The sequence below is a fragment of the Hibiscus syriacus genome, unplaced genomic scaffold (assembly GCF_006381635.1).
Source record: "Hibiscus syriacus cultivar Baekdansim isolate YM2019G1 unplaced genomic scaffold, ASM638163v2 tig00110332_pilon, whole genome shotgun sequence".
In the NCBI taxonomy this organism is placed as follows: domain Eukaryota; kingdom Viridiplantae; phylum Streptophyta; class Magnoliopsida; order Malvales; family Malvaceae; genus Hibiscus; species Hibiscus syriacus.
Window position 1 is genome coordinate 3,382,446 of NW_024062688.1, and position 10,467 is coordinate 3,392,912.

The following is a 10,467-nucleotide window of genomic DNA, read 5'->3' on the forward strand; positions in this document are numbered from 1 at the left end:
GTCGTTTCCTCCAAAGAGAAACAGGTTATCGGAGGTTTTGTTTATATGTATGAAGTTTGTATAATGAAATGAGATCAAACACGAAAAACAAATATGCACCTAAGGCCATGACCTGTAAAGGAGTGCGTTGAATTCGACTTCTCGACTGGATCACAGAAAGCAGACAATGCCAGATTATCGATTAAGGATACTTGAACCGGTATTGCACAGTTTGGCCATGTTAGCACGTTATTCTTCTGGTGTAAAGGTTGTATCCAAGATTACTATCATGAAATTACAAGTCAAAATTAACCGAGCCTGCATCGAAGCCAATTCGTCTGATCCAAGCCCAGTTCTAACCCCAGCCTAGTACCCTATCTGATCCGATTCAAACCCAAGACCTAATATATTCAATCCACTGACCATTCACCTTGACTGATATTTACTTGACACGTTGACTCTAAATTTTCGATATGAGTTAATCGATTGACTTGAAAACCTCATTTGCATTCCACATTATTTATTTAGATTTTTTATACTCGCTCACGTTGACACATTCTTAAATTTATCCTTACATCTATTAATTAATTGTATATCCACCACCCATCCCATAAACATTTGTATCCGTCTATACCCACCGATTTGAGACAGGAAAAACAATTAATTTTAATTTTAAAAATATTTATATCATAATATTTGGTTACATTACATGTTATGTCCTATAAAATCTTAATATTTACAAAATAATCTTTGGAATTATATCTAAATCTATAGTGATCCAAATTTTATATATTAGATATTTAGTAGATGGGCGGATATAGGGTTGACGAATATGAGGTGGGTAAGGTCTTAAACATATCACCTATCCACTACCCACAACGAATATAACTTTTACATCCATACCCGCTCACTATCCATTAAACTTATATCTATCCCAATTTCAATTAATACGAATACGATACGAAATCCCTAAAATTATATTTGTATGTCATCCCTAATTAGAACCAATTAATATATAACATTATAAATAATTATTTCAATTTTAAAAAGATAAATTCAAGCAAACATATTCAATCAGATTTAAATATCATAAATTTAATATAACTTAAAAAATTAAATAAAATATTCGTCCTTTCTTTGTTAATTTATAATTACGTGCTTATTTTACCGCAGTTTCCTCTCACTTTACATTTACAATGACAGAAAAGTCCAAACTTCTCTTACACTCTCTGTCTTCTCAACAGCGAAACCACGTTTTCTCTCTCTAGAAAATTTAGCTCTTCTCCCCTTAAGAACACAGAATTTATTCAAAAAGAATAAAATTCTTGACTTTGAGTTTTCAACTACCTTCTTATGAAAGCTTAAGCCTTTTTCTTCTCTCTAGTTTAGATCCTTGTCATTTATAATTATCCAATTTTCAGTTTCTTTTTTTTAAGGTTTTGCAGAAAACCATTCTAAACAGATGGCAGGTGGTTTCGATGAAAACCCATTCGCTGAAGGCGAAGACGAAGTCAACCCTTTCTCAGTTAGTTTCTCTTTCTCCCTTTTTGTCGTTTGATGAGGTTTTGGTAGCGAGCTCTGTTTTTTAGGCGTTTGATGAAAGGTTTATTAATGGATTATACGTTGACTTGATTTTATTCGCTGATCGCTTTCTGTGATTTCAGTTTGATCTGAATTTTGGTTGAATTATGGTTATCGGAAGTGTTTTACTTGGTTGTTGTAGTTGACGTGATCATTTCAAAGACTTTATGTTTTTCTTTGTTGCTGAAAATGGCATTAAATAAAGTAGAAAACCTATATCAAGCTTATTTTCGATTATTAAATTATAATCAAATAAACTTCCCAGGGCTAAAAAAACATATTCTTTTGCACTTTGATGAATCCTTGAAAAGAAGACTCATGCATTTTCTGGGTTTTATGACTTGATTCATAAGTATAACTTAGTATACGGTAATACGAATGCTAGCCAAATTCAGTTTTCATATGATTCTTTCTTTTATATAATTTCTACCAGCAGGATCCAGCTGTGAGAGGGAAGGCATCTGGCCAGTCTAAATTTGGAGGTCTATTTTCGAAGGTAAAGGAAACCCATGTTTACATAGTTTCTACTTTCTAGGGAATATGTCAAGGATTAGCAGTCTATGTTGTTGAAGGTAAATTCTATAGTAAGATTGTGGTGATCAAACTAGAAACTTAGTTCTTTTTCTGATGCTGATAGGTTTAGCAGTTAACTTGGATGTGTCAAGGTTTAGGATGAATAACTTCAGAAAGAACAGGTTGCTTGCTATATTGTTGTGATTTGGTCATCTCGAATTTGGCCTTTTAGCATTTCTCCAACATTGGAAAAACTGGAAAGTTTTCTTATATTAAATACTTGCTTCTTGAATATGTACCATGAATAAATTTTCAGAATGTTCCAAGCGCTCCACCCACATCAAACTCAAGACTTTCACCACTACCTCCAGAACCTGCTGGTTTCAATCACGGTCGTGAGGCAGCAATCGACATTCATCTGGATACAGCTTCAGGAGGATCATCTCAGGTTATCCAAGAGTGAAAACCTGTCTCTGAATGCTGTTTCGATCGTTTTGGTTAAGCTTTTGATCTCGCTTTTATGGTTTTACTGCATAAATCTAGGATTTGAAGAAGAAAGAGAAGGAACTCCAAGCTAAGGAGGCTGAACTGAATAGGCGGGAGCAGGTATATTGTGGAAAGAAAATTTTGAACTTCTAATTCATTCTTATTTTACAGATCATAGATTTTATTTCTGTTCATGCATATATGTTTCAGAAATAAATAGCAAGAACATTACTTGTTTTCTGCCCTTTGGCGCCCTATGAATCATTTGATCCCTACAATTTTCGCTGATCAGCTTATTCCATTCAGGAAGTGAGACGAAAAGAAGAGGCAGCAACAAGAGGTACCTTTCATTATAATATGACTATTCACATTGAAAAGATTTAGTTTTGCACATTGTTTCAAGTTTTGTTGAACATAACATTTTTTTTTGCAATTTTTTTTTACTTGATTCTTTTTTCTACCGTGAGCTAGATTTTGACTTCTCCATTTTGCAGCTGGAATTGTTTTGGAAGAGAAAAATTGGCCACCATTTTTTCCTATCATTCATCATGATATTGCGAATGACATACCAGTTCATCTACAAAGATTGCAGTATGTCGCATTTTCAACATTTTTAGGTATGTAAGGCTTTTTCAAGGCTTATTCACCTTTTGTTCTACGCCTGGTCTATCTATGTATCACTCAATGTTCGATCTTGTCTACCGAAATGAAAATTTGTGCTCTGTTCATACGAGTTTGTAATCTCCAAATGATTGCATTGGATAATTCTTTGCAGGATTGTGCCTGTGCCTTCTATGGAACATCGTAGCTGTTACTACAGCGTGGATCAGAGGAGAAGGCTAGTTCAGACAAGCCAAGCCTTATTGTTTTTTTCTGAATATATAATGTTAGGATTATGCTGGTTTTACTGTATTTGTTATTGTTTAGGTGTGAGGATCTGGTTCTTGGCTGTTATCTTCTTCATAGCAGGGGTTCCAGGAGCCTATGTTTTGTGGTATCACCCACTGTATCGTGCTTTTAGGTACTTAACATGCTCCACTCAGTTCCTTAACATTGCAGTCCTTTTTTCCCTATGTTTTTTAAATGTTGGCTTGCCTCTAATGCCAGCTATAATGTAGGAAAGAAAGTGCTCTCTCATTCGGCCGGTTCTTCCTCTTTTATTTAGTAATACCTCATGTTTCTCAGATATGTTTCTTTTGTTCTAGGAGTCGGTAGGTACTGAGCTTTTTATCACATATTCTTTCCTGTGTATAGGTTCACATCGGCTTTTGCATATTCGCTGCTGTGGCTCCCCCTATAGTTTTTAGAGGGAAATCGCTAACGTATGTTCCTAAACAATTTGAGTTGACATGATGCACATTTTGTTTTTTCGGATTCTTCAATCTCAATCAAGGTGTTCTGGTTCATTTTTTTCCTTCATACATCTTACCGGTGTTGTTTTGTCCGATACAGCGGGATCCTACCTGCAGTTGATCTTATCGGTAACCATGCATTGGTTGGGGTAAGCATATCCTTAACCTTCGAAAGTTTGATGATTTAACCATTAAACAGTGAAGCATTTAACCTGAGAAATTTATGCACATTGAGGTGTTTAGTGGGAACATAGATGGGAGCAGAAAGAATGAACAGTTATACTCTTGATTTGTCTTAACCATTCTGATGAAAATTATTTTGTTTGTATAGATCTTCTACTTCATTGGTTTCGGATTATTTTGTATCGAATCGATCATAAGCATCTGGGTTATCCAGGTATGTTCAGTCCCCAACCTTATTGCAGCAACCACATAAACATGCACGAACAGAATTTCTAACATCATCGGCTATTGGTTTTGCAGCAAGTATACATGTATTTCCGTGGCAGCGGTAGAGCTGCTGAGATGAAACGCGAAGCTGCAAGAGGAGCTATGAGGGCTGCCTTCTAATGGCACAGACACTAGCTGCAACGAGACATGAAAAACCTATGCATGTGTTGATTCTCCTTATATGCATAGAGCTTTTTGTTTCTCGTTTCGGGTCACTTTGTTGCACCAATCTCTGTAATTTCTTGTGTGTGCCATCATATATATATATATATATATATATATGTTTGCTCTGGAGATTAATTAGAAGACACCTTAGACAAATACTCGATTGGATTTCATTTTTCATGTATAGAGTTTCATGTGCAATTGATTCATAGTGTAATGTGTAATTAAGACAATGAGTTTCAAGTGACAGAGATACGCATGCCCTATACAAATTCGAGACTTATGCATGCATAGGCGTCTGAGGAGTTTTAAGCAACACTTCGGAACCGAAACCAAAAAGTATTCCAATATTAGTTTGTACTAGAGAGATTTAATTCATCCAAAAATAGAAATCTATTGTAAGGAGATTTAATTCACCCTAGTCGATAGAGGAAATGGGGTCAATGTTGCATTAATACATTGTCGATTATAGGGAGATTCAAGTATAAATAGAGACTCTCTTCAGCTCAAATGTTATAATCAATTTAATAAGCAAATAAGATAAATATGAGCATTCGGATTAAATCTCTTATCATTTTATCGTCTTAAGTCTTCTTATATTCTATTTTCGCTCGGTCTAATATGTTATACCCTTCTTAAGCCAACAAAACATGTTTTTCATCCGAATTAAACACAATTTTCGTGCCTAAAACCATATGATTTGTTAAGTTCAACCCTAGTCTTGTAATATTAAATCCTGGTTAAGACTCAACAATATCGTAGTTATTCTTGGACTAAAAATTACAGGATGATCTGAAGTTTGGATCAACACAAGAAAAAGTAGTGGCCAGAGTCGCAAGACTCACCACCATAATAGTAACGAAAATGCAGAACAGTTGCATCACTGTCCCTATCGATTTACGATATCATAAAATCATATCGTATCAAATATTGCAATCAGACAATGATATTTAACCACCATTGTAATAAATTGAGTTAAACTGAATTATTTTACTATTGGTTAAATTTGATAGAATAATGTGTTGAAGAAATTATTTTCTCAACCAGAACAGCGCATAGGTAAAGATTGCAGTTTAACGTTTTTAGAAAGAAAAACATTTAGAAGACAACGTTATTTCATACTGCATGTATTCTGAACACTAACTATAACAGAGTGCCATGATATTTCTTCTAAACGTTTTTCGAAAAATGTTGTGGTCCGATAATCTTCGCATGTGATATTGTGATATAACAATATTATCATATGTTCTATTTAAAATAAAATGTAATAGTTAATCCACCAGTAAAGTAGAAAAAACTCTCACTCGTCTCCAAATACAGTAGATAAATATCATATTTTAATCGTCATATTTTTAATTAAAAACTTCATGCATCTGATCATATATAGTCAATCATACATCCATGGTAGAAATAAGTAGCTACTAATTATATATGTATAATATTAGCCACTTAACAATAAGCAATACATTTTTTCTTACAATCCACGGTGCAGCCACCACCGTATCCATTCCCGGAGCTGCTAAAAGAGGAGAAGCACTTAGCAGGGCAGGCGAGCCTCTTGGTGAAACAAGGACCCTTTTCTTTGCAAACAACACTAGGGCTAATGACATCACCTCTCGAGTATCCTCCGTAGGGGCCTCCGACTCCGGCTCCATAACCACCGCCTATGATCCCATTTCCCCACGCCGGAATCCCAAAACCACCCGGTCCAGGACCGAACAAGCCACCAATCCCACCATTGTTTTTTTGGTCGCTTGTTTTGCTGCGTTTGTTTAGTTGGGACGACGATAAAGATTGGGAAAATCAGTGCTGAGAGCTGCAGATGGTAAAGCAGTGATGAGAAGAAGGGGGAAGATGAAGATGCTTTTGATGCTGTTCATTTTTGCAGAAGATTTCATATTTGTTTTTAAGGGGAAGATATGATATTTAAATCGTGTAAACGAGGAAGAGAGAGAGAGAGAGAGTTGGTAACAGTTGAGGTTGAGGATCCACCATTGGATGAGTAGGTTGCGCGCCATTATGACTCTATCTTAATTCTTGATGTTAAGTGACTCAATCTTAGCTTAATTACTATTATAATCAAGGCATATTCTTTTGCTTTCAATTTCCCAAATTTAGTAGGCTTTATTGTGGAAGACGGTTCAAATATATTTATATTTGAATTTTAATGTACGGGTTTAATAAATGCTACAAACTTGTTTAATATGGTATTAATGCATCCAATTTCCAATCTACAATTCCTCAGGAATACTTTACTGATTTATTGTTTAATTTTTGTTCGTTTTGGGTTCAATTCAAATCAATTCTTAATATAGTAGAGATCATTGTCACTATCAAATAACAAGGAGTTTCAGATAAAAAAAATGGGATTTTCCTTTTATTTTGTTTGATTATGTAATTTAAAAAAAATTGAATTTTTAACAAATTATGAGATTAAAAATAATTTATAATTTTTTTTCTTACCTAAAAATAATTTCATTTTTAAACTCCGAAAACTTTGATATAAATAAGATTCATGTTTTTATATCAATTAATGGGAAAAAGTTTATTTCATTAGCTTTGAGTGATACCCTCCTTTTTATTTGAGCAGAGAGTCGCGGTCGGCGGTCGAAATTTTTGTATTACAGAAACTAGAGAGTCGATCATGAGAAAAAAGAAGGAGATTGATGGTTGTTAAAGGAATCAACCCCTTATCGGTTATGTCAATAGATATTTATAGTGATTCTTAATGTGCATGTTAGTCGTAGGGTTATCATGACTACTTGAAGATCGTCAGGTTATGTAAATACGATAGTCAGATTTTAAATTTCATTCTAGCTCGTCACGTGGACCTATCAATGGTCTTATCTACACATTATAGTTGACGAAAAGATTGTATCCGAAGAATATAGGCTAGTCGAAAATTTCGATAGGTGGAGAGATTTGTTTGAAGATCTTGACTGATGAAAAGAGTTGTCAGTTTAGCGAGTCCAGAGTCCAGTATGATGGAGGATTGAAAGTTTTGGAGGTCCCTAAACGTAAGTTATAATTACACATAATATTCTAAACTACTACTTATCTTAAATTAATATACGAACTTTAAAATATTTTATATGAACCCTTAAACTATGACTTTGATTTTAAATTAGTCTTTAAATTTAAAATATTTTATGTGTCTTCAAATTATAACATTATTTTAATTTGACTTTTTTATTAATATGTCGTTAACTCTATTGATTAAAAAAATTAATATATAGGCATTCTCCGTTATAGCTCTGGTTCTTGGATTCACGGATTTATTGGGATCGTTGGGATCTCGGATGCATTCCAAGCCATTTCCATGCAATTTTGGCTATTAATGCTCCCAACAGCAATCTCGGCCCCAACCTTCTCGTCCGAGCCATTTCCATGCTTCAACGGCGGGGTTGGGCTTTCGATTTCACCTGGGTTCCACGTGAGGCCAACTTCCCTGCAGACGCCAGAGCAAAGTATGTTCCTCAGTCCCACTTTGAGCCGCTCCATCATGACTCCCCTCCAGGCTTTATTTGTGAGCTTCTTCATAGGGATTTAGCAGGCCCCCCTTACTGCAAAACTAGCCTTAGCTAGTTCAGTTTCTATCTCCATTTCAATTCAAATATATATATATATATATATATATATATATATATATATATATATATATATATGTCTTGAAAATTGAACACATGATCTTCTTAAAAACATTCTCGGACCTTAAAAACAAATTAATTCTTTTTAGGTCACTAGGTCAATTCTTAGGGCCTTAAAAAATATTTTTTGAAGATTATATGTTCAGTTTCCAAGACATTAAAAACATATATAGTTAACGATACATGAACGGAAAAATCAAAATAGGATGATACTGATAGTTTGAGAAAAATCAAAGAATATTTTAAAGTTTAGAAATCAATTTAGACTGAGATCATATTTTAAGGATTGATATGAAATATTTTAAATTTTATAGACTAATTTAAAATGAAAGTCATAGTTTGAGGACTTCTTGTGCAATTAACTCTACAAGCAATTAACAAATTGTCGGAGAACATTGAAGGTATAATACCAAAAATAGCTCCTAGCGTTTATTAAACTGGTCTTTTTTCCCTTATTCTATTTTTTGAAACAGTTTGACCTTCAACGTTTTATTTTAGGGCAAAAAACTCCCTCTATAGATAAAAATATTTAGTTAATACACGACTAACACTCCAAAATAATAGTCTTTTTAAGCTAGAATGAAACTTTAAGGGCTAAAATACACAAGAACAAAAGAATAATAGACAGAGTGATTATTTAGTCAAATGTTAGGAACCTTTTTGACCTAAAATGAAACTGGCCAAAATGATAAAAAAAATAGAATAAGAGACAAAATGCTATTTTTGTAAATCTTGGGGTAATTTTAGTATTATGCCAACATTGAATGCCAAAGCAGTGCAGCTAAAGAAGAACTGGACAAGGGAGGGGCACCTACGGATCCTATATTTATTTTGGTCGCCTAATTGATAAAATATCAGATAGTATCCCAAGAGACCAGGGTATTCCAGTTGTTGGAGATACCTCACCAAAGGGGGAGCAACGCTGCTGGGAGATGGTGCTTGGACGGATTCCTGTATAATGGTATGTTTGATTTAACAACTTTACCTAATAAGATTTATTCTAGGTGAGAAGAGCATGTTAGATTTGTCTAAAAATTAAGTTGACAAGTTGGAAATTTCATCTTGGTTGGTGGCCAACTTATTGGAAATTTTATCTTGGTTGGTGGCCAAACTTTGAACATGTGAATTTCATATTTGGTGGCTAACTTGTACACATTGGAAAATTCTTTGGTAGGTGGTCAAACTTTGAACATATTGTTCTTAAAACTCAACTATAAATAGGCCTAAGTATTTCCATTAGAAATCATCCCAAAAACAAGTTCTCTCTTCATCTTGTATTCTTCATTCTCCCACTTTGGGAATTCTAAAGAATTCCATTTGTTGTAATATTGGCGATATAGTGAAGTTATCATCCGGTGTGGTGCCCGAGGAGTAGACGATATTCTCGTCGAACCTCATAAATTTGGTGTGTTATCTCCTTTATTGTTTTTATTCGGTTCTTTTCCATTGTGTTTCAATATTCAATAGTTTGACAGGTTTATCCGCTGTGCAACCTTTGGTGGTTTTAATCTTGACATTTTAGGTCAATTTTAAAACTACGTTCGTGTGGGAAATAACCCGTTTTCCCCAACATTTGGCATCAGAGATTCGGTTGAGGTTATCCTGGTGGTTCCATTGCTGAAAAGATACAGTTTGTGATATTGAATATTGTTCGTTAGAATTAAAATGCCAAAATACGGATCAGTTGAGACATCAAGCTCTTCATCTGGACTGGTGAGGAGGGTGATGTCAAATGCAAATTTCTCGGTGGAGTTGTTCGATGGATCCGATCATTTTGGCATGTGGCAAGGCGAGGTGTTAGACGCTTTATTCCAACAAGGTTTAGACATCCAACAAGGTATAGACATCGCCATTGAGGAAGAAAAGCCCGAATATATGGAGGAGAAAGAATGGGGAGCAATCAATCGTTTGGTGTGCAGCACGATTCGATATTGTCTTTCCAGGGAGCAGAAGTATGGCTACAAGAACGAGACTTCTGCAAGTAAGATGTGGAAAGCTTTGGAGGAAAAATTCCTGAAGAAAAGCTCTCAGAATCATCTCCACATGAAGAAAAGATTGTTCAGATTTGATTATCAACCAGGCACCAGTATGAATGAACACATCACTGCGTTCAATGAGCTAGTGGAAGACTTATTGGGCATGGATGAAACCTTTAAAGATGAAGATTTGGCTTTGCTGTTATTGTCATCTCTTCTAGATGAATTTGAGCACCTTGAGACAACATTACTTCATGGTAAGGATAATGTTACCCTTAAAGATGTAACTACTGTTTTGTATAGTTATGAACTCAGGAA

The 10,467-nt window shown here is 34.7% G+C and overlaps 1 protein-coding gene across 3 annotated transcripts; it reads left to right on the forward strand.

Moving 5' to 3' along the window:
• Positions 1 to 1,207: 1,207 nt before the first annotated feature.
• LOC120119820 (secretory carrier-associated membrane protein 3-like) lies at positions 1,208 to 4,775 on the forward strand. 3 transcript variants are annotated; one of them, XM_039139624.1, is made up of 13 exons: positions 1,208 to 1,504; positions 1,994 to 2,056; positions 2,390 to 2,521; positions 2,617 to 2,679; positions 2,866 to 2,899; positions 3,054 to 3,176; positions 3,335 to 3,397; positions 3,487 to 3,580; positions 3,678 to 3,723; positions 3,814 to 3,900; positions 3,954 to 4,060; positions 4,243 to 4,308; positions 4,395 to 4,475. In XM_039139624.1, the coding sequence occupies exons 1-12, from the start codon at positions 1,442 to 1,444 to the stop codon at positions 4,289 to 4,291; spliced, it is 924 nt and encodes a 307-aa protein (XP_038995555.1). In that variant the 5' UTR covers positions 1,208 to 1,441; the 3' UTR covers positions 4,292 to 4,308; positions 4,395 to 4,475. The 3 variants fall into 3 exon arrangements, with proteins under 3 accessions (XP_038995555.1, XP_038995553.1, XP_038995554.1); XM_039139622.1 differs by having other exon boundaries at positions 1,276 to 1,504; positions 3,814 to 3,881; positions 4,012 to 4,060; positions 4,395 to 4,775; XM_039139623.1 differs by having other exon boundaries at positions 1,277 to 1,504; positions 1,997 to 2,056; positions 3,814 to 3,881; positions 4,012 to 4,060; positions 4,395 to 4,775.
• The last annotated feature ends 5,692 nt before the right edge of the window (positions 4,776 to 10,467 follow it).